The 24,031-nt window shown below is 43.0% G+C and overlaps 1 protein-coding gene and 1 long non-coding RNA gene across 2 annotated transcripts in view; one reads left to right on the forward strand and one right to left on the reverse strand.

The window, feature by feature from the left end:
- LOC110509815 (astrotactin-2) overlaps positions 1-24,031 on the forward strand; it is a 471,341-nt gene that overhangs the window by 365,726 nt on the left and 81,584 nt on the right. The window contains exons 18-19 of the mRNA XM_036967227.2: positions 19,560-19,693; positions 20,238-20,386. Of these exons, the coding sequence (XP_036823122.2) occupies positions 19,560-19,693; positions 20,238-20,386 (283 nt within the window). The remainder of the gene's footprint in view (positions 1-19,559; positions 19,694-20,237; positions 20,387-24,031) is intronic.
- On the reverse strand, positions 993-11,142 carry LOC118945260 (uncharacterized). The gene is made up of 3 exons (XR_005040326.2): positions 10,995-11,142; positions 2,622-2,717; positions 993-1,118 (listed from the first exon to the last, which is right to left on the reverse strand). It is a non-coding gene; the product is annotated as an uncharacterized LOC118945260 (long non-coding RNA).

Below are 24,031 nucleotides of genomic sequence, written 5' to 3' on the forward strand. Positions count from 1 at the left end.
GTGGTTGAGAGAATGCCAAGAGTGTACAAAGCTGTCATCAAGGCTTTAAACTGGTACTGTACGTCACCACAGAGGTGAGGGGAAAGGGGGGAGGAGAAAGGGAGAGAGACGGATGGTAGGTGAAGGATAGGTGACGATGGGGGGATTGGGGAGACAGCCATGTCCAGAATGACATTATCAAAGAGGTGAAATGGGGGGAAAGGCAGAGAGGGAATGGAGAGATATGTGGAAGTGTCAAGCCAACAGTACAGTTTACTGAGTGTAAATATGAATTACAGCAATTTTATAGAATAAAATTATATTTCAGTAGGAAATAAGATGATAAAAATAGATGTGCCATCTGGTCAAAGGGTTCAACCGAAAGTTCCATTGCTATAACCGTACAGGAAATTCAAGAACAGGAAACATATTTGTATAGTTTGTCATTTATTCACACATCCATTTGTAATTTGGCTGCTTTGAGAATATAAAATATACAGTATAAGGATATTTTTGTTTTACCACAGCGAAGTTGACACAATCGTGCTTGGCTGTAATATCAGGGTTGGGCTTTGAATTAAAGGCAGTCGAATCAGGAAGTAAACAAAAATTACTATTCAATAATCAAAAAGGGGAATTTATTTTCAATCACTTCTCAATAAACTGAAAAGCAGAAGCTATTTATTTTAAGAGTTTTAACCTTTCTGAATTTTAAATTCAAATAATTTCCTGAATTGACTGCCTTCAATTCAATTTGAGCCCAACCCTGGTAGATGTAGTTACCAAACTCCCCCCTAGGTGGAGTAAGTGGGTTAACTTTCACTATTTAAAATACACTGTGGTGTGGAGAATAGAAAAGGGTGACATCATGGTTCTCATCTTGTGGGGATAAATGCAGAGAGTTGTGTTTGTGCGTGCGGGCATGCATTTGATTGTGTATAATTTCTGTAGATTCAACTGTATTGTCTTGTCATGACTCTGTTGCTGTTTTGGGTGATGTTTCCCCCTTGAGAGGAACCTTTGATTATTAGATACTGGAAGCTAGTCATGTTTGGAATCTCATCCCTAAGGTGATTTAGCTGTGGGTCTGGCTCCGCTTCACATTTAGTTTACACCATCTTCCCTCAGCTGGGCTCAATCTGAGGAAAGGGAGATGCAATTAGGAGGTCCACTGCACTTGTGTGTGTGTGTGTGTGTGTGTGTGTGTGTGTGTGTGTGTGTGTGTGTGTGTCCAGTACAAGTCAAAAGTTATATTACACCTACTCATTCAAGGTTTTTTCTTTATTTTTACATTGTAGAATAATAGTGAAGACATTGAAACTATTAAATAACACATATGGAATCATGTAGTAACCAAAAAAGGTGTTAAACAAATCAAAATATATTTTAGATTCTTCAGAGTAGCCACCCTTTCCCTTGATGACAGCTTTGCAAACTCTTAGCATTCTCTCAACCAGTTTCAGCTGGAATGCTTTTCCAACAGTCTTGAAGGAGTTCCCACATATGCTGAGCACTTTTTGGCTGATTTTCCTTCACTCTGCAGCCCAACTCATCCCAAACCATCTCATTCGGGTTGAGTTCGGGTGATTGTGGAGGCCATGTCATCTGATGCAGCACTCCATTACTCTCCTTCTTGGTCAAATAGTCCTTAGCCTGCAGGTGTTTTGGGTCATTGTCCAGTTGTTTTATTTCATAGTTTTGATGTCTTTACTATTATTCAACAATGTAGAAAATAGTAAAAAAAAATAAAGAAAAACCCATGAATGACTAGGTGTGTCCAAAAGTTTGACTGGTACTGTATGTGTGTATGATTATGTTTATGACTCACCTGTTAACTGGATTGCATTGGCTCTGGCTGATAACGGATGTCCCTTGTCCCCTCACTTACGTAGACACACACAAATGCATGCACACACACACACACACACACACACACACTAACGCGCGCACACACACCACTACCCGTTCCCCACCACCTCCACTGGGACCAGAACAGTCAAGCATCTAATTACCCTGCCTGACTAAAATTACAGCATGCAGCACAGCAGTAACAGCACTGGCAACACACACACATGCACAACAACAAAGACCCCAGCCCATACGTGCCACCCATACCAAGCGCCTGTATCAGCCACGAAGAAAAGAGGCACAATCAATAGCAGACGGCCCCTAGTGGGCTCAGTCGATACATAAACGTGAGGAAGAGCAAAATGTCCTATTTTTCTCCTCCTTCTAGTCTTCTGGGGAAGGGGGGGGGGGCAGACTGCGGTGGGTCACTGGCGAGGGTCGGCCCTCCGAGGTAGCGGGATTATTAGCTTGGTATTGATGCATCGACCCTATAGGGACAAGCTAGTGCTGCTCTTGGTCAGCTCTCTGAAAGACTCCTGCCTCTATTAGCATAGCAGACACAACGGCCTGGCCATACATCTCTACTACATGATAAAGGCAGTAAACCGATTGAAACTGTGCCTTGTGACTACCCCTCTCCCCCACCTGGAAAAAGACGGCCACGCAAAAAGCTTTCACTGAGATGCTACAATAAATAAACATGGGGAAATCATGGTTGTTTATTGTGAAGCAAAAAGGAAAGGATGTTGCCCTTGTGTGCCTGTGTGTTTGTATCTCCAGCCATGCAAAACTACCTGCGGCTCTCAATGCCAAGCTGCCGTCTTGCCTCCGCTGCTGCTTCCCCTGCTGTCTGCCTATGACAAGGCTTGTCATGTTCCTCCCATTTCGATCTGCCCATTACAAAAGTAGACAGGTATTGTGTTACTATCTGGAATTATCCGTCTGTCTGCTTCCTCGAAAAACTGCCATACCGGAACAATGGGGCAAAACAACAAAATTCACTGCCCCCCCTCCTCACTTCAACAACATGGTACCAGGAAAACATTTTGAGAGAAAGTAAAAGTCACTCTCCGACTCTGTCTTCAATGCTACGATTACGACAGGGCTAGTTTAAGGATTTGACGAAGAAAACGTGAGAAAAACAAGATGATCTTTGAAGCTGGTTTACATGACATGTTATGTATGATGTTTATCTCCCAGTCAGATAATGACAGAGAGACCTCTCACCACCTCTTTGGGGAAGTGTTGAGTCAGGCCTGTTATGAATGTATGTTTCAGATCCTACCCCACACTGAGACTATACCTACTTACTGTATTTGGAGAGTAACTATACGCAGTTAGCTACTCTCCCCCTAGAAGGACCCTCCCCTGGCCCTGTTTCAGTGATGGAGCCCAATACCTCAATGGATAAATAAATAAACTCATGCCAGTGGAGGTTGCCAGCAGGCCTGAGTCCTGCATGGCCCTGATTGAATTATGGCAGAGCTATTGAACAAATTGGCTGTGAGGCTAATGACTCAGAACACTGTGTATCTTGCTGAGTAATCAACCCCCCCCCCCCCCCCCAATCTCCGCACCCACCACACTCTCACCATCCAACCTCCCCCCCCACACACACACACACGTCTTTTCTGTTTTCCTAAATGGCGGCCTCTCAACTTTTTGTGTGCTTTCTGGAGTTGGGGTGGTGATGGGATGTGGGTGGTGACGGTGTAATCTAATGGAAACTGTTTGGATCTCCTCTTCAAAAATGCCCCCCTGGAAACGGTTTACCCCCAAGTGCATCAAGGCTGCAGGTTTATCCAGTAAGCTCTAAGCCTCTCTAAGAAAGGTTATGACAACAGACCTGGCCACCCCTTGCTCAAATTTTTCACCGGGGGGAAAAAAGTGTGAAGCCACCGCTTTTTACCAAATTGATTTATTTGAACACGAAGAGGCTGGAAACACACAACACAGAGCCATTCAAGTTGCCATTAAGCCTGGATCAAATTAGCTTAGAGCATCCTGAGACCAGGTTGACTCTCTTGAAACTCAATGTGGGTTAGGGTTCCTTAGTGACCCAGCCGCCACCCCAGCCTCCATCAACCCTTCTGTGAACCACCATACAATTGGCCCCAATGTCCCTTAGTTCCTGGAAGTCCTCCGTTTGATGGAACTCCTAGAAACTGGAGATCTAGATGTTCTATCCTTTGTTAACAGGATGGAGAGGGGTCCTTGCCACCCACACCACATTGCACTGCTGTCACCGCTATCCTGCTATTCTGCTCCTCGCTGACTCTCACCACCCCGGATCCTCCAATAAATCAATAGTGCAGGCCAACTGGCCAGTGTTTTCACAAATTAGCCAGAGGAGATGGACAGTAATGTGGCCGGTGTAGATTAGCCAAACAGATTAATTTGCTAGGAGGTCACTGTGATCCCCTGCTCTTCTTGTAAGTGATGGCTTTCTGCATAGTGAGCCAAACCAGGTGCTACATTGTCTACTGGCTAGTGTGATATCAGAGGGTTTGGTGGCGTGGGCAGGACAGAGCGGACACTGCTATGTCACACTGGTGGAGAGGAGTGGAAAGGAGTGTGCAGAATTGAATTTCAAAAATATATATATACAGTGCCTTGCGAAAGTATTCGGCCCCCTTGAACTTTGCGACCTTTTGCAACATTTCAGGCTTCAAACATAAAGATATAAAACTGTATTTTTTTGTGAAGAATCAACAACAAGTGGGACACAATTATGAAGTGGAACGACATTTATTGGATATTTCAAACTTTTTTAACAAATCAAAAACTGAAAAATTGGGCGTGCAAAATTATTCATCTCCCTAAAGTTAATACTTTGTAGCGCCACCTTTTGCTGCGATTACAGCTGTAAGTCGCTTGGGGTATGTCTCTATCAGTTTTGCACATCGAGAGACTGAAATTCTTTCCCATTCCTCCTTGCAAAACAGCTCGAGCTCAGTGAGGTTGGATGGAGAGCATTTGTGAACAGCAGTTTTCAGTTCTTTCCACAGATTCTCGATTGGATTCAGGTCTGGACTTTGACTTGGCCATTCTAACACCTGGATATGTTTATTTTTGAACCATTCCATTGTAGATTTTGCTTTATGTTTTGGATCATTGTCTTGTTGGAAGACAAATCTCCGTCCCAGTCTCAGGTCTTTTGCAGACTCCATCAGGTTTTCTTCCAGAATGGTCCTGTATTTGGCTCCATCCATCTTCCCATCAATTTTAACCATCTTCCCTGTCCCTGCTGAAGAAAAGCAGGCCCAAACCATGATGCTGCCACCACCATGTTTGACAGTGGGGATGGTGTGTTCAGCTGTGTTGCTTTTACGCCAAACATAACGTTTTGCATTGTTGCCAAAAAGTTCAATTTTGGTTTCATCTGACCAGAGCACCTTCTTCCACATGTTTGGTGTGTCTCCCAGGTGGCTTGTGGCAAACTTTAAACAACACTTTTTATGGATATCTTTAAGAAATGGCTTTCTTCTTGCCACTCTCCATAAAGGCCAGATTTGTGCAATATACGACTGATTGTTGTCCTATGGACAGAGTCTCCCACCTCAGCTGTAGATCTCTGCAGTTCATCCAGAGTGATCATGGGCCTCTTGGCTGCATCTCTGATCAGTCTTCTCCTTGTATGAGCTGAAAGTTTAGAGGGACGGCCAGGTCTTGGTAGATTTGCAGTGGTCTGATACTCCTTCCATTTCAATATTATCGCTTGCACAGTGCTCCTTGGGATGTTTAAAGCTTGGGAAATCTTTTTGTATCCAAATCCGGCTTTAAACTTCTTCACAACAGTATCTCGGACCTGCCTGGTGTGTTCCTTGTTTTTCATGATGCTCTCTGCGCTTTTAACGGACCTCTGAGACTATCACAGTGCAGGTGCATTTATACGGAGACTTGATTACACACAGGTGGATTGTATTTATCATCATTAGTCATTTAGGTCAACATTGGATCATTCAGATATCCTCACTGAAGTTCTGGAGAGAGTTTGCTGCACTGAAAGTAAAGGGGCTGAATAATTTTGCACGCCCAATATTTCAGTTTTTGATTTGTTAAAAAAGTGAAATATCCAATAAATGTCGTTCCACTTCATGATTGTGTCCCACTTGTTGTTGATTCTTCACAAAAAAATACAGTTTTATATCTTTATGTTTGAAGACTGAAATGTGGCAAAAGGTCGCAAAGTTCAAGGGGGCCGAATACTTTCGCAAGGCACTGTATATGAAGTAAAAAAAGTTATACCCGATGATACCATCAAAAGTTAAAACATTTTAAAAACTATGATTTTCAAACACTATGAGATTCGCGGTGACAAGAATACCGTCCCTTGAGCTAGAAACTCGTTGCATGTTTTAAAAAATCACTGTTGTTTCTTTCTTTTTTTAAACACAGATCATAGAACCACTCTGTTTTCACATATGTAGACACAGGTTTAGTGCTGGAGATTATGAATATGAGGTTGAAAAGTGGCGGAATTGCCCTTTAAGAGGGAAAAAAATTATCTTCTAAATCTACAGTTGAAGTCGGAAGTTTACATACACTTAGGTTGGAATCATTAAAAGTTGTTTTTCAACCACTCCACAAATGTCTTTTTAACAAACTGTAGTTTTGGCAAGTCGGTTAGGACATCTACTTTTTGCATGACACAAGTAATTCTTACAACAATTCCAGTGGGTCAGAAGTTTACATTCACTAAGTTGACTGTGCCTTTAAACAGCTTGGAAAATTCCAGAAAATGATGTCATGGCTTTAGTTAGAAGCTTCTGATAGGCTAATTGACATAATTTTTGTCAATTGGAGGTGAACCTGTGGATGTATTTCAAGGCCAACCTTCAAACTCAGTGCCTCTTTGCTTGACATCATGGGAAAATCAAAAGAAATAAGCCAAAACCTCAGAAAAAAATTGTAGACCTCCACAAGTCTGGTTCATCTTTGGGAGCAATTTACAAATGCCTGAAGGTAACACGTTCATCTGTACAAACAATAGTACGCAAGTATAAACACCATGGGACCACGCAGCCGTCATACTGCTCAGGAAGGAGAAGCATTCTGTATCCTAGAGATGAAGGTACTTTGGTGTGAAAAGTGCAAATCAATCACAGAACAACAGCAAAGGACCTTGTGTTGATGCTGGAGGAAACAGGTACAAAAGTATCTATATCCACAGTAAAACAATTCCTATATCGACATAACCTGAAAGGTCTCTCAGCAAGGAAGAATCCACTGCTCCAAAACCGCCATAAAAAGCCAGACTATGGTTTGCAGCTACACATGGGGACAAAGATCATACTTTTTGGAGAAATGTCCTCTGGTCGTTATTTTGGGAGGAAAAAGGGAGAGGCTTGCAGGCCTAAGAACACCATCCAAACCGTGAAGCATGGGGGTGGCAGCATCATGTTGTGGGGCTGCTTTGCTGCAGGAGAGACTGGTGCACTAAACAAAAAAGATGGCTTCATGAGGAAGGACACTTATGTGGATATATTGAAGCAACATCTCAAGACATCAGTTAGGAAGTTAAAGCTTGGACACAAATGGGTCTTCCAAATGGACAATGACCCCAAGTACACTTCCAAAGTTGTGGCAAAATGGCTTAAGGACAACAAAGTCAAGGTATTGGAGTGGCCATCACAAAGCCCTGACCTCAATCCTATAGAAAATATGTGGGCAGAACTGAAAAAGCGTGTGCGACCAAGGAGGCCTACAAACCTGACTCAGTTACACCAGCTCTGTCAGGAGGAATGGGTCAAAATGCACCCAACTTATTGTGGTAAGCTTGTGGAAGGCTACCCGAAACATTTGACCCAAGTTAAACAATTTAAAGGCAATGCTACCAAATACTAATTGAGTGTATGTAAATGTCTGACCCACTGGAAATGTGATGAAAGAAATAAAAGCTGAAATCATTTATTCTCTCTACTATTATTCTGACATTTCACAATCTTAAAATAAAGTGGTGATCCTAACTGACCTAAAACAGGGATTTTGTTTACTAGGATTAAATGTCAGAAATTGTGAAAAACGGAGTTTAAATGTAGTTGGCTAAGGTGTATGTAAACTTCCAACTTCAACTGTATAAGTTAATGCTTTATCATGAAGGCAATAGAGTAAAGTGCTCCACCATTCCAGCTATTACATAAAAAAAATACATCTTCTCAGGCATGATGTTTGCCTGCAATCCAACCCCCTTAAGGGGCCTCCCTGTCCAACCCCTTTTTCTTGAAGCGCTTCTTCCCTACCCCCACCCCGGTAGCACTGGCCACTACTTATATGGATCCATCAGTTTTCTGGGAAAAGCATAATCTACTGTTAATCAATACGGGATAGTGTATCATCCTATCCTCCACTGCCTTACCATGGATCAACTAACAGGATTGGACAGTAGTTTCTCCCTGCGTTTCAGCTGCGTGCAGAATTGTGCCAGGCCATGTCATGGAGGGATTTTCCTGTTGTGTGTGTGTGTCTGTGTACATGTCTGTGTGTGTCACGTATTTTGTTTTATACTGAACGTGCTTGACATATTAACACTTACTATGTATCCATAACAGGCTGTTCTGTTTTTGTTTTTTCATCCTGCCCCCGAAGGATATACTGCAAAGCAGACTCAATGAGTTAGCCTGCTAACTTGCCTAAATATTCAGAAATAACTTATTTTGGGGGTAAAGAAGCAGTGCCTTCAGAAAGTATACAGACACTTTTTCTACATTTTATTTTATTACGTTTATTACGTTGTACTAAAATGGATTAGAGAAAAAAATCATCAGCAATCTACACACAATACCCCATAATGACTAAGCAAAAACTATTTTTTATACATTTTTTAAAATGTATATAAAAATGAAATACCTTATTTACATAAGTATTCAGACCCTTTTCTCTAAGACACAAAATTGAGCTCTGGTGCGTCCTGTTTCCATTGATCATCCTTGAAATGTTTCTACAACTTGATTGGAGTCCACCTGTGGTAAATTCAATTGGTTGGACATGATTTGGAAAGGCACACACCTGTCTATATAAGGTCCCAAAGTTGACAGTGAATGCAAAAACCAAGCCATGAGGTCAAATTAATTGGGCATAGAGCTCCGAGACAGGATTGTTTCAAGGCACAGATCTGGGGAAGGGTACTAAAAAATGTCTGCAGCTTTGAAGGTCCCCAAGAACACAGTGGCCTCCATCATTCTTAAATGTAAGAAGTGTAGAACCACCAGGACTCTTCCTAGAGCTGGCCGCCCGGCCAAAGTGAGCAGTCAGGGGAGAAGGGCCTTGGTCAGGGAGTTGACCAAGTACCCGATGGTCACTCTGACAGAGCTTTAGTTCTTCTGTGGAGATGGTCGAACCTTCCAGAAGGACAACCATCTCTGCAGCACTCCAACAATCAGGCCTTTTTGGTAGAGTGGCCAGACAGAAGCCACTCTTCAGCAAAAGGCACGAAAACCCGCTTGAAATTTGCCAAAATGCACCTAAAGACTCTCAGACCATGAGAAACACAATTCTCTGGTCTGATGAAACCAAGATGGAACTCTTTGGCCTGAATGCCAAACGTCACGTTTGGAGGAAACCTGGCACCATCCCTAAGGTGAAGCATGGTGGTAGCAGCATCATGATGTTTTTTAGCGGCAGGAACTGGGAGACTAGTCAGGATTGAGGCAAAGGTGAACAGAGCAAAGTACAGAGAGATCCTTAATGAAAACCTGCTCCAGAGCTCTCAGTAACTCAGACTGGGGCAAAGTTTCACCTTCCAACAGGCCAACGACCCTAAGCACAAAGCCAAGACAATGTGGTAATGGCTTTGGGACAAGAACCCGGAATTTAACCCGATCGGACATCTCTGGAGAGACCTGAAAATAGCTGTGCAGCAACGCTCCCCATCCAACCTGACAGAGCTTGAGAGGATCTGCAGAGAAGAATGGGAGAAACTCCCCAAATACAGATGTGCCAAGTTTGTAGCATCATACCCAAGAAGACTCGATGCTGTAATCGCTGCCAAAGGTGCTTCAACAAAGTACTGAGTAAAGGCTCTGAATATTTATGTAAATGTAATGTTTCATTTTTAAATATATACATAAATTAGCAAAAATGTCTAAAAACCTGTTTTTGCTTTGTCATTATGTGGTATTGTGTGTAGATTGATGAGGAAAAACAACATTTTAATTAACCTAACAAAATGCGGAAAAGGTCAAGGGATCTGAATACTTTCTGAAAGCACTGTAAGCTTGAAATGGGCATGGTCTAATTGACACAACAACTAAAAACACATACGTTTTGCATTCTTAAATCAGCCAAAAGTAATTTATTATCAAAGCTGGCTAACTCATTGATCCTGTTCTGTAGTAGACCCTTTAGGTCTTACCTCTCCTACCCTCCTCCAAACCAAAATTTGACCACCCCCCCTGTTTACCCAGTTGAGACTGGATTGCATTACTCTTTGAAACATAAACACAGGGCCGTAATCGGTTTGTCTATTTTTCAAATGTGCAGCCATGCAGTCAAGCAAAGCCGGCCTGACTGGGGGGTTTTCTAGGAATGTGAGGCAGAGCTGTGGTCTCCCCCCAGCCTCCCCAGCATTAGAGATAATTTCCCATGTTTGTCTATGGGTCTGCATGCATGTGCTCCCCAAAGGCTTCCTGTTGTGTTTGCTGATGATCTGGTTCCCATTGACTGAGTTGCGGACTGTGGAGGAGTCTCTCTCTTTCTGTCTTTCTGTGTCTCGTCTCTTTCTATTGTTCAGCCAACATTTAGCCACATGGTTGGCGGGGGATCTCATAATCTCAAGAAATGCAATCACTTTCTTCCACATTTTTTCCCCCTGCCTTGCTTGTCTCTCTCAGGAAAGTCATTATTTGTGGATTGCAGTGTTGGCTAGGCTGAGTGGGCTTCCCACTAATAGGGGCTCATTCAGCAGGCTCATTTAGAGGGGGTAGTGTTGGAGGGTAAATAAGGGGAAAGACCTGACTGACTGCTGGAGGCCTGTTGATCCTATCGCCTAGCAGGGGGGCCCTCGCTGGAGGGAGGGAGGCATCCCAGCCCAGTGCTCCCTTACTGTACATCGCACTACGTTTCATTTTAGGATTTTATGATGTGAAGCACTTTGTAACATGTATTGAAAAGTGGTATACAAATAGTTATTATTAACACAATTAAAGTAATTATTAGAATACACACACCTTTCTTTGTTTCTCTCTGCCTCTCTGTTTCTCTCTCCATCTCCTCTCCTTTTCTCTTTTCCTCTCTGCTCCTCTCTTTCTGTCTGCCTCTTTCTTGCTGCACGGTCTGTCTTGCTGCTGCACGTTCCAGAGCTGTATACACAGCACTGAGTGAGTGAGGGCTGGAGAAGTCAGTTCCCATGAAGGACTGTCTGGGATTTTAGCACTAACGATGCAACCACTGTTTCGGGGGATGGCAACATCGGCTTCTGGAGGCATTCCACTCTCAGTGTCTGTCTCTCTATATATATAGAGCTTTTCAGAACAACTACTCGGGCTGCCTTGATTTCATCTCAATCGCCATCTCAGATACTGAACCAGGGAGGTTTTCCAATGCCTCGCAAAGAAGGGCACCTATTGGTAGAACAAAACCAGACATTGAATATCCCTTTGAGCATGGTGAAGTTATTAATTACACTTTAGATGGTGTATCAAAACACCCAGTCACTACAAAGATACAGGCGTCCTTCCTAACTCAGTTGCCGGAGAGGCTTGGTGACTTTAAAACAGTTACAGAGTTTATTTGCTGTGATAGGAGAAAACTGCGGATGGATCAACAACATTGTAGTTATTACACAATACTAACCTAATTCACAGAGTGAAAAGAAGGAAGCCTGTACGTATTATAAATATTCCAAAACATGCATCCTGCTTGCAATAAGGCACTGAAGTAATACTGCAAAAAATGTGGCAAAGCTATTAACTTTATATTTGGGGCAAATCCAAAACAACACATCACTGAGTAGCACTCTTCATATTTTCAAGCATGGTGGTGGCTGCATCATGTTCTGTGTATGCTAGTCATCTGCAAGGACTTGGGAGTTTTTTAGGATAAAAGAAATGGAATAGAGCCAAGCACAGGGTAAATTCTAGAGGAAATTTGCTTTCCATCAGACACTGGGAGACAAATTGACATTTCAGCAGGATAATTATCTAAAAAAATAAGGCCAAATATACACTGAAGTTGCTTACCAAGATGACATTGAATGTTCCTGAGTGGCTCTGTTACAGTTTTGACTTAAATTGGCATCTATGGCAAGAATATGAAAATCATCTAGCAATGATCAACAACCAACTTGACAGAGCTTGAATCATTTTTTAATAATGGGCAAGTATTGTACATTCCAGGTGTGCAAAGCTCTTAGGCAGAAATCCTATTTATTTGCATATCCGATTCGAATCTGTTATTTTTCCTGCAGTCTGAAAAGCCTATTTATTTATCCTTTATTTAACTAGGCAAGTGAGGTTAAGAGCAAATTCTTATTTACAATGAGGCTGGGATAAAAAAAAAAATAGGATTGAAGTTGGAAGTTTACATACACCTTAGCCAAATACATTTATACTAGTTTTTCACAATTCCTGACATTTAATGCTAGTAAAAAATCCCTGTTTTAGGTCAGTTAGGATCACCAATTTATTTTAAGAATGTGAAATGTCAGAATAATAGTAGAGAGAATGATATATTTCAGCTTTTATTTCTTTCATCACATTCCCAGTGGGTCAGAAGTTTACATACACTCAATATTTGGTAGCATTGCCTTTAAATTGTTTAACTTGGGTCAAACTTTTCGGGTAGCCTTCCACAAGCTTCCCACAATAAGTTGGGTGAATTTTGGCCCATTCCTCCTGACAGAGCTGGTGTAACTGAGTCAGGTTTGTAGGCCTCCTTGGTCGCACACGCTTTTTCAGTTCTGCCCACAAATGTTCTACGGGATTGAGGTCAGGGCTTTGTGATGGCCACTCCAATACCTTGACTTTGTAGTCCTTAAGCCATTTTGCCACAACTTTGGAAGTGCACTTGGGGTCATTGTCCATTTGAAAGACCCATTTGCGACCAAGCTTTAACTTCCTGATTGATGTCTTGAGATGTTGCTTCAGTATATCCACATAAGTGTCCTTCCTCATGATGCCATCTTTTTTGTTCAGTGCACCAGTCTCTCCTGCAGCAAAGCACCCCCACAACAAGATGCAGCCACCCCCGTGCTTCACGGTTGGGATGGTGTTCTTCAGCCTGCAAGCCTCCTGTAACGTCCGTCGTTCGAATGAGACCAAGGTGCAGCGTGGTAGGCGTACATTTTCTTTATTAAAATGTTCCACCAAAGAAAACAATAAACAACTCAACGAACAAAAAGCTTAGGAGTGCAACCCATGGAACAAACAAAGACAAGATCCCACAACAGAAAGTGGGAAAAAGGGCTGCCTAAGTATGATCCCCAATCAGAGACAACGATAGACAGCGGACTCTGATTGGGAACCATACTCGGCCAAAAACAAAGAAATAGACAACATAGAATGCCCACCCAAATCACACCCTGACCTAACCAAATAAAGAAATAAAACGGCTCTCTAAGGTCAGGGCGTGACACCTCCCCCTTTTTCCTCCATTCATAATGATGGTCATTATGGCCAAAAAGTTATATTTTTGTTTCATCAGACCAGAGGACATTTCTCCAAAGAGTACGATCTTTGTCCCCATGTGCAGTTGCAAACCGCTGTCTTTTTATGGCGGTTTTGGAGCAGTGGCTTCTTCCTTGCTGAGCGGCCTTTCAGGTTATGTTGACTTAGGACTAGTTTTACTGTGGATATAGATACGTTTGTACCTGTTTCCTCCAGCATCTTCACAAGGTCCTTTGCTGTTGTTCTGGGATTGATTTGCACTTTTCGCACCAAAGTACCTTCATCTCTAGGAGACAGAATGCTTCTCCTTCCTAAGAGGTATGACGGCTGTGTGGTCCCATGGTGTTTATACTTGCGTACTATTGTGTGTACAGATGAACGTGGTACCTTCAGGCGTTTGGAAATTGCTCACAAGGATGAACCAGACTTGCAGAGGTCTAAAAATGTTTTCCTGCGGTGTTGGAAATACATCCACAGGGACAACTCCAATTGACTCAAATTATATCAATTTACCTATCAGCAGCTTCTAAAGCCATGACATCATTTTATGGAATTTTGCAAGCTGTTTAAATCCATAGTCAACTTAGTGTATGTAAACTTCTTACCCACTTGAATTGTGATACAGTGAATTATTAGTGAAATAATCTGTCTGTAAACAATTGTTGGAAAAATGACTTGTGTCATGCACAAAGTAGATGTCCTAACCAACTTGCGAAAACTATTGTTTGTTAACAAGAAATTTGTGGAGCCGTTGAAAAACAAGTTTTAATGACTCCAACCTAAGTGTATGTAAACTTCTGATTTCAACTGTATATAGGACAAAACACACCTGACGACAAGAGAGACACCACAACACTACATAAAGACAGACCTAAGACAACAACATAGCATGGCAGCAACACATGACAACACAGCGTGGTAGCAACACCACATGACAACAACATGGTAGAAACTCAATATGTCAGCAGCACAATATGGTAGGAGCACAAACGATGGTACAAACATTTTTGGGCACAGAAGGTAATGCAATGCATCACACGAAGCAGCCACAACTGTCAGTAAGTGTCCATGATTGAGTCTTTGAATGAAGATATGGAGATAAAAAAGTAATTTGAGTATTTTTTGCACCTCGTTCCAGTCACTTGCTGCAGCGAACTGAAAAGAGTAGCAACCCAGGGATGCATTTGCTTTGGGATCCTTTAACAGAATGTGACTGGCAGAACGGGTGTTGTATGTGGAGGATGAGGGCTGCAGTAGGTATCTCAGATAGGGGGGGGGGGGAGTAAGGCCTAAGAGGGTTTTATAAATAATCATCAACCAGTGGGTCTTGTGACTGGTATACAGAGATGACCAGTTTACAGTGGAGTTTAGAGGGCAGTGATGTGTCCTATAAGGAGCATTGGTGGCAAATCTGATGGCCAAATGGTAAAGAACATCTAGCTGCTCAAGAGCACCCTTACCTGCCAATCTATAAATTAAGTCTCTGTAATCTAGCATGGGTAGGATGGTCATCTGAATCAGGGTTAATTTGGCAGCTTGGGTGAAAGAGGAGTGATTACGATAGAGGAAACCAAGTTTAGATTTAACCTGAGCCTGCAGCTTTGATATGTGCTGAGAGAAGGACAGTGTACTGTCTAGCCATACTCCTAAGTACTTGTATGAGGTGACTACCTCAAGCTCTAAACCCTCAGAGGTAGTAATCACAACTGTGGGGAGAGGGGCATTCTTCTTACCAAACCACATTACCTTTGTTTTGGAGGTGTTCAGAACAAGGTTAAGGGCAGAGAAAGCTTGTTTGACACTAAGAAAGCTTTGTTGTAGAGCGTTTAACACAAACTCTGGGGAGGAGCCAGCTGAGTATAAGACCGTATCATCTACATACAGATGGATGAGAGAGTTTCCTACTGCCTGAGCTAAGTTGTTGTTGTAAATTGGGAGCGTGGTGCCTAGGATCGAGCGTTGGGGTTCTCCCTTGGTGACAGGCAGTGGCTAAGACAGCAGATGTTCGGACTTTATACACTGCACTCTTTGAGAGATGTAGTTAGCAAACCAGGCCAAAGACCCCTCAGAGACAATACTCCTTAGCCAGACCATAAGAATGGAATGGTCTACCGTATCAAAAGCTTTGGCCAAGTCAATAAAAATAGCAGCACAACATTACTTAGAATCAAGGGCAATGGTGACATCATGAGGACCTTTAAGGTTGCAGTGACACATCCATAACCTGAGCGGAAACCAGAGTGCATACCAGAGGGAATTCTATAGACTTCAAGAAAGCCAGTCAGTTGATTATGAACACGTTTTTCCAACACTTTTTATAAACTGGGCAAAATAGAAATTGGCCTATAACAGTTAGGGTCAGCTTTAAATAATAGATGCACCATGGCTGCCTTCCAAACAATGGGAACCTCCCCAGAGAGGAGAGACAGGTTAAAAGGTCAGAGATAGGCTTGGTGATGATAGGGGCTGCAACCTTATAGAGGAAAGGATCTAAACCATCTGACCCAGATGTTTTTTTGGGGGTCAAGTTTAAGGAGCTCCTTTAGCACCTCAGACTCAGTGACTGCCTGCAGGGATAAACTTTGTAGCGGGCCAGGGGAAAAAGAGGGAGGGGCATTGGGGCTAGTCACATTAGAAGGGATGGGTGGGAGATGAGGAAATGATAGAGGCATGGCTGAGTCAAATAGGAATCCTGACTTAATGAAGTGGTGATTAAAGAGCTCAGTGATGTGCTCCTTGTCAGTAACAATCACATCAGCACCATTAAGGGACATGGGCATCTGTGAGGAGGGATTATTCTACAGGTTTTTAACAATTTTCCCGAACTTCTTGGGGTTAGACCCACAGAGAGATAATTCTGCTCCTGAAAATAACTAACTTTGGCCTTCCGGATAGCCTGAGTGCACTTATTTCTCATTTGCCTGAACGAGAGCCAGTCAGCCTGAGTATGCGTGTGCCGAGCCTTTCGCCAAATGAAATCATTGAGTTGGAGTAACTCTGCCAGATCACGGTGGAACAAGGGGCTGAACCTGTTTTTAATTCTCAATTTTCTTTATGGGGGCGTGTTTGTTAACAACACCACTGAAAATATTAAAAAAGAAGGTCCAAGCATCTCCGACAGATGGGATCAAGCTGATTCTTTCCAAATGTACAGAGGCCAGGTCATGAAGGAAGGCTTGTTCATGAAAGTTTTTTAGCAAGCATCTATGACATATCTGGACAGGTCGTTTCACTGAGCAGCCATTACGAACACAGGCTGTAAAACAGTGATCACTAAGGTCATTACAGAAAACACCAGATTATTTGTGAGGATAACATCAAGGAGAGTAGCCTTTTCTGGGTTTTGGAGTCATACCTTGTGAGGTTGGTAATAATCTGAGAAAGATTTAGGGAGTCCCATTGCTTTAGGACTTGGTCAGGTCGTGTAATCATGTCCCAGTTTAGGTCACCTACAGGACAAATTCAGAGTTAGTGTAAGGGGCCAGGAGAGAGGGCAGGTAGGGTACAGGCTGGTGCAACAGTCAACAAAGAGTCATTTGAAAGTTTAATGCTTAAAACCAGCAAATCAAATTGTTTGGGGACAGACTTGGCGGAGACAACCGAGCACTGAAGGTGTTCCTTGGTAAAGATTGCCACTCCACCACCTTTGGAATATCTGTCTTGCCAGAAAAAAAGGTTATAACCAGAAAGGTTAACAGCAGTGTTAAAAACATTCTTTCTTAACCACGTCTCAGCAATGACCAACACATCTGGATTGGAGCTGTGAACCCACACTTTCAATTTTAGGTAATAAGCTTCTAGTGTTAATGTGCCGAAAACCCAGGCTTTTACAAGAGCAGAAATCAGTGAAACAAATATCAGAACACAAGTCAGAATTGAGGCTAGCAACAGTAGATGGGCCATGGTGTACATGCATATTTCATCCACAGTAATACAATAAATAAATAAATAGTAGGCCTATACCAGTTAATTAAAGTGTTTCTGAGTAAGCTCACATAATAAGCTTCACAAGTTAATTAGCCTACCTAAAAAGTCTGCTTGTGTGTGTAAATGCATGTGTGCTGGAGGCCAGTGAAATCTCGGGAGAGAGGGGAGAGTGTGGCGGGGGTACCTGTGCCAGACAGGGGGAGACAGGCCATGGAGAAGTTTTTTTTGGGAGGCAGATTCCTTGTAGAAAATCCCAGCTAGCTAGCTAGCGTAGCTTGCAAGTCTCTGTACACAATTTTTTTCCCACGTGCAAAAGGAGGTGGTTAGCTAGCTATATCAGTTTTGGTGAATGGTCCTTTACGACGGGCAAACAAAGTTGTCTTGTGGCTGTTGTATTTTGGAGATTGCGAGGAGGATAACATTCTCTAGAATCCAGTCGTCCCTGGCGACGGCGGTCCATGGTGATGGTGCTGCCCCTCTGGGCGAGATCTTAAAGCACACCAGCTGGTGTGTGTTCTTCCCCATTAGACTGGTGTAGTTCTCCTTGTCTGAGGTCAGGCTCATTCAGACCAGGAAGCTGATTTGACCTAAAACATAATAGTTGCAGTATTTGGGCATTCCTCTCTGCTTCTCCTGTATCTGGTCGAGCAAATAGAAGCTGTGGAGGAATTTGGACCTGACCATCTCTGCTCTGGGAAAGAACTTCTCATCTGTTGACTTGCCCCTGTCATTGTGACTGTTGTAGGTTATGGAATCTGATATTTCAAGCCACATTTCAAATCACCTAGGTGGTTTGAAGTCTGATACAAATCTGATTCTTGGCCATGTGACTCGTGTCTGAATGGTCAAATCTGATTTATTTGCCCTCAAGTGGTTCACCGATAAGCCTATACCACTGTGCACACACTCATCGTTACTATGACAACTAGCTTAGCCATGTCAGCAAATGACTGCTGTCTGAACACACACAAATCCGATTTGGTCACTTGTAACTTGCTGTTTGGCATTTGGTATTTGATTAGGATCCCCATTACCTGTTGCGAAAGTAGCAACTACTCTTCCTAGGGTCCTCTCAAAACATGAAACATGACATAATACAGAACATTAATAGACCATAACAGCTCAAGGACAGATGTTTGGACAGTCAGTAGTCCAAAACGAATTTGAAAAACAAAACTGACAATGCCTTTAAAACACATTCGGTGTCCTCTCCTCTGGATGACTGGTTTCCGGATGTTTTCTGGGGTCTCTGTGCAGGTATTTGATGACCGCGATCAAGCGTGTCCCTCAGCAGTCTGTGCGGGTCGGCGCTGTCAACCAATTGCTTACATAAATAACTAAGTGCTCCATTGATTGGCCGGTGTGACAGGGAGCCAATGTGCCTGCGAACTCCCCTGAACTCTCCTTTGCACTGACGTCACCTTATTTGATCACTTTAACGGTAATATTGGCATTTGGTTGGCCTAATGAAACAGAACAATTTAAAAAGGAAAGGAAGATACCTAGTCAGTTGTACAACTGAATGCCTTCAACTGAAATGTGTCTTCTGCATTTTACCCAACCTCTCTGAATCAGAGAGATGCAGGGGGCTGCCTTAAATCAACATGAACAGCGCCCAGTGAACAGGCCTTGCTCAGGGGAAAGAATGATAGATTTTTACCTTGTCAGCTCAGGGATTCAATCCAGCAACCTTTCGGTTACTGGCCTAACAACTAGGCTACCTGCCAATTAGTTTGAGTTGAAGTGATACACACTCATGATCTTGACGATGTTTCGGTTTAATGAGATTGAGGAAATGCATATCTTTTTGGCCTTTTGACCTCTTAGAGAAGTAATATTCTTTCTCTGTTTAACTTGCTCTCTATCTCACACACACACACACACACACACACACACACACACACACACACACACTGACCTTTATGTGTCACCATTCCCAATTAAAACAAGACAGGAACATGACATGGCTCCAAGGCTACTCACTCACGTATCATCAGACCCTCGCCGCCGCGACTCTTCCGGTGGCGGAGGTGACAAAACCTGTGAGCCCCCAGTGTATGACTGTGTGATGATTCCGGGGCAGACATCGGTGGGGGGGGGGGGGGTAGCAACAGACATCTTGGAGCTTGGATAATTCAGGGCGTTACAGAAGGGTGATGTATGGAAGATAATTGCATTTGTCTCACCTGTTACCTTTCACAGGCCTTCAAGAGTGCCACGATGAGCTCATACTGGTGTGCAGGCAAGGGAGATGTCATTGACAACTGGTGTCGCTGTGACCTGAGTGCCTTCAGCAAAGACGGACTTCCCAACTGCAGTCCCCTGAGGCAGCCTGTGTAAGTCAGAGCCTACCTCCCATCTATCCAAGCCTAGGGAGAACTGTTGGAGTTGTAACAACCATCCCTAGGGCTGGGACCAACCTTTAATTACTTTAGGCCAGTCCAAACACCCCGGTACTCACTCTCAAGAAATAACAGTGAATCTTGTTTACTTACCCCAGCTCTGTTTTGAGTCATACACCCCAGCTATTGAAACCATCAGAACTTTTGGAGAGAGATACAAGGCATTGGATGAGCAATGGCTCTCCGGTGGATTTCCACATTAAATTGAATGGACCTACTTGCTTGTATGATTTGTCGAATGGATGCATTGATGATTCCAACTTGCTCCCTATATCTGGTCTCAGCATTTTATTAACAGACTCTTAGGGTTGCGTTCCCCGACATAAAGTAAGCCTAGTCCTGGACTAAAAACACTTTTAACTGAGATTCTCAGGAGTAAGCTTAATGTTCCCGGGAAACTAGTACTCAGTGCTGTTTACTTCAAATATTTCTATTGAATTAAAGTGACCCACCTCCTTCCTCCCTCTGTCTGTGTCAGGCTCAGACTGGCCCCTCACCTAGAGCCCTCCAGCACCATGGTGGCCCTGGAGTGGCTGGATGTGGAGCCCCTGATTGGCTACAAGGTGTCTGATTACATCATCCAGCATAAGCGGGTGGAGGACCCCTCGGAGGCAGAGATCTACACAGGTAGGTAGGCCGCTTTCACTTTGGTCCAACCTACATCCAGTTATTGACAATTGTTTATCCTATGACAAAGCCAAAGGGACATTAATGAGCTTATTTACCAGTAACGAGCCACATTATCTAACTGTTTGCTCTGCTGATCTGCGGAGGCCTGCTCTCACAGACAAGGTTAGACACTTGGTGGGTGAACCGGAGGGAAGAACGGGGGGAAAGGAGGTGGGTGGTGTGTGGGAGGAGGAAGACAGGACAGGATGAGAGGATGAGGCTATGTGACAGGGGCCATAATTAACACTGACCCCTAAGTGTGTAAGTCTGGGGTAATGAGTCAGAGCTTTGGGTGATAGGGATTTAATAAAGGAGAAGAGATGAGGTGCGTTGGTGGAAATAGCCAGCTTTAGTCATCGGGCCACGCGGACAGGTGATCATTCACACCTGGGAGGAAGAGAGGAGGAGAGCTGATGAGCCGGGCCCAAAAGCTGGAGCGGGCACAGATAGGCATCCTGGCAGGGGTGTGGTAGGAACAGGGCAGATGGTGTTTGTGTGACTCACCTCTGCGTCAGAGCAGTCCAGGATACAGATGAGAATGTGAACAATATCTTTCTCTCTATTTACCTCTATCTCAATGTCTCTCTCCTTCTCTGTTTTCTTAGTCTATAGTGTCTCTTTCACTGTTATTGTCTCTCATCTTTCTCTTGTTTCTCTCTCTCTCTCTCCAACTCTTTCTCTCAAACTCTCCAAATTCCTCCAGAAAGCCAAGAAAAGTTGGACTGACATTGATTTGTCTGTAGTTAAAAAGCCCTGACTTTTATTGTATGTGTGTGTGTGTGTGTGTTCCCTGAAACACATGTTGCAATCACAACAAAGGATTTCATTGTTGGGGGAGTCTTGGATTCCCAGATATCATCTTGGTGTGTGTAATCAAGGTGAGAAGGGGAGAGAAGCGTTGGCATGGCATCGCTTAGGTTCTCTCTATTGGAAACTTCTGGGTCGTCTATAATAAACCATCAAAACAACCTTTTGAGTGGCTCCCAGTTTTACAGGAAGGATGGAATCAAACCCTCCATTGTTCTCCAAACTGGGGGATCTACCGTGCTGATACAAAGTTGGACGTGGTCGGAGAGGGGGATTTATGGAATAATGGGGACTTGTTAAAATTAGGAATTATTCTCTCCAAGACTTGGGAAGAGGAGACTGTCTGCCCGGCCAGTGATAACCTAACCTACTTAGGGGAAAGACAACAAGTGTCAGCGAGTTCAGATGGCTACGCAAATCCGGACTAGTATTGTTTTTTCACAATGTCCAATTCCCATCCATGGAAATTCATATCCTCTATACCCATGGCGAATCGTTTGGTTTCAAGACCTTGCATTGAAGTCCTTTCTAGGGGAAGAAAAAGTTGTTTTATTTTAAAAACAGAACCGGGATAGATATAAAGAGCCCCAGTCCCTGGTCACCTGGAGGCTTTAAACCACAGATGAGACTTCCACAGAGAAGCACCGGATGATCAAAAGCAGACCGCTCCGATCTGGGCCACACCCCAGCTTTCATACACCTGCCAAGTGAATTGAGTGCTCTTCAAAACTGGAGTCAGTTTAATACCTCATATATCTGAAGTTTTGAAGCAGGTATGTGTCCCTCCAGTAGTTAAATCCATTGGAAACTAAATGGCTTTTGCATTAAAAAATATACCTACATCGGCAAGATATGAAAGTCAATGGGCTTTAGGCGGTATTGGGTTGGTCAGGTGAAGCAACATCCACATCAGATTGTTTGATTCAGATAAAATCAGTCACGTCAAAAGGATTCGTTAGGCTTGGAACGACTTGAGATATTGAGGAGGTATTAAGGTAGAATTGGATGGATTGTACCTTGGGTTAAAAACTCAAAAAGGCAATGATCTTCTAGACACCTGACCCGCACCTTGGGATTTTTTTATATACATTATCCTAAGCATAACCTTCTACAACTCCCTATTATGTATGATCCTATTCCTATGTTCCCTGTTGACATACAGTACCATTCAAATGTTTGGACACACCTACTCATTCCAGGGTTTTTCTTTAGTTTTACTATTTTATACATTGTAGAATAATAGTGAAGACATCAAATCTATGAAATAACACATATGGAATCATGTAGTAAGCAAAAAAGTGTTAAACAAATCAAAATATATTTTATATTCTTCAAAGTAGCCACCCTTTGCCTTGATGACAGCTTTTCACACTCCTGGCATTCTTTCAACCAGCTTCATGAGGTAGTCACCTGGAATGCATTTCAATTAATATGCGTGCCTTGTTAAAAGTTAATTTGTGGATTTCTTTCCTTAATGCCTTTGAGCTAATCAGTTGTGTTGTGACAAGGTAAGGGGGGTATACAGAAGATAGCCCTATTTGGTAAAAGACCAAGTCCATATTATGGCAAGAACAGCTCAAATAATCAAAGACAAATGGCAGTCCATCATTACTTTAAGACATGAAGGTCAGACAATCCGTAAAATTGCAAGAACCTTGAAAGTTTCTTCACGTGCGGTCGCAAAAACCATCAAGCGCTATGATGAAACTGGCTCTCATAAGGCCCGCCACAGGAAAGGAAGACCCAGAATTACCTCTGCTGCAGAGGATACGTTCATTAGAGTTACCAGCCTCAGAAATTGCAGCCCAATTAAATGCTTCACAGAGTTAAAGTAACATATACATCTCAACATCAACTGTTCAGAGGAGACTGTGTGAATCAGGCCTTCATGGTCGAATTGCTGCAAAGAAACAACTACTATAGACCAATGACAAGAAGAGACTTGTTTGGGCCAAGAAACACGAGCAATGGACATTAGATCAGTGGAAATATGTCCTTCGGTCTAATGAGTCCAAATTTGAGATTTTTGGTTCCAGCCGCTGTGTCTTTGTGAGATGCAGAGTAGGTGAACGGATGATCTCCGTATGTGTGGTTCCCACCGTGAAGCATGGAGGAGGAGTTGTGATGGTGTGGACGTACTTTGCTGGTGACACTGTCTATTATTTATTTAGAATTCAAGGCACACTTAACCAGCATGGCTACCACAGCATTTTGCAGCGATACGCCATCCCATCTGGTTTGCGCTTAGTGGGACTATCATTTGTTTTTCAACAGGACAATGGCCCAAAACACACCTCCAGGCTGTATAATGGCTATTTGACCAAGAAGGAGAGTGATGGAGTGCTGCATCAAATGACATGTCCACAACCCAATTGAGATGGTTTGGGATGAGTTAGACCTCAGAGTGAAGGAAAAGCAGCCAACAAGTGCTCAGCATATGTGGGAACTCCTTCAAGACTGTTGGCAAAGCATTCCTCATGAAGCTGGTTGAGAGAATGCCAATAGTGTGCAAAGCTGCCATCAAGGCAACGGGTGGCTAATTTGAAAAATATAAAATGTATGTTGCTTTGTTTAACAGTTTTTTGGTTACTACATGATTCCATATGTGTTATTTCCTAGTTGTGATGTCTTCACTATTATTCAACAATGTAGAAAATATTTAAAATAAAGAAAAACCCTTGAATAAGTAGGTGTGTCAAAACTTTTGACTGGCACTGTATACTCCCATATCTTCTGCTGTACTACTCCATTCTTTTATCCGTCTCATCTTGTTCTTTTGGAGGCTTAGTAAGACCA

Source organism: Oncorhynchus mykiss, chromosome 29 (assembly GCF_057628025.1).
Source record: "Oncorhynchus mykiss isolate SJ-2025 chromosome 29, ASM5762802v1, whole genome shotgun sequence".
Lineage (NCBI taxonomy): Eukaryota > Metazoa > Chordata > Actinopteri > Salmoniformes > Salmonidae > Oncorhynchus > Oncorhynchus mykiss.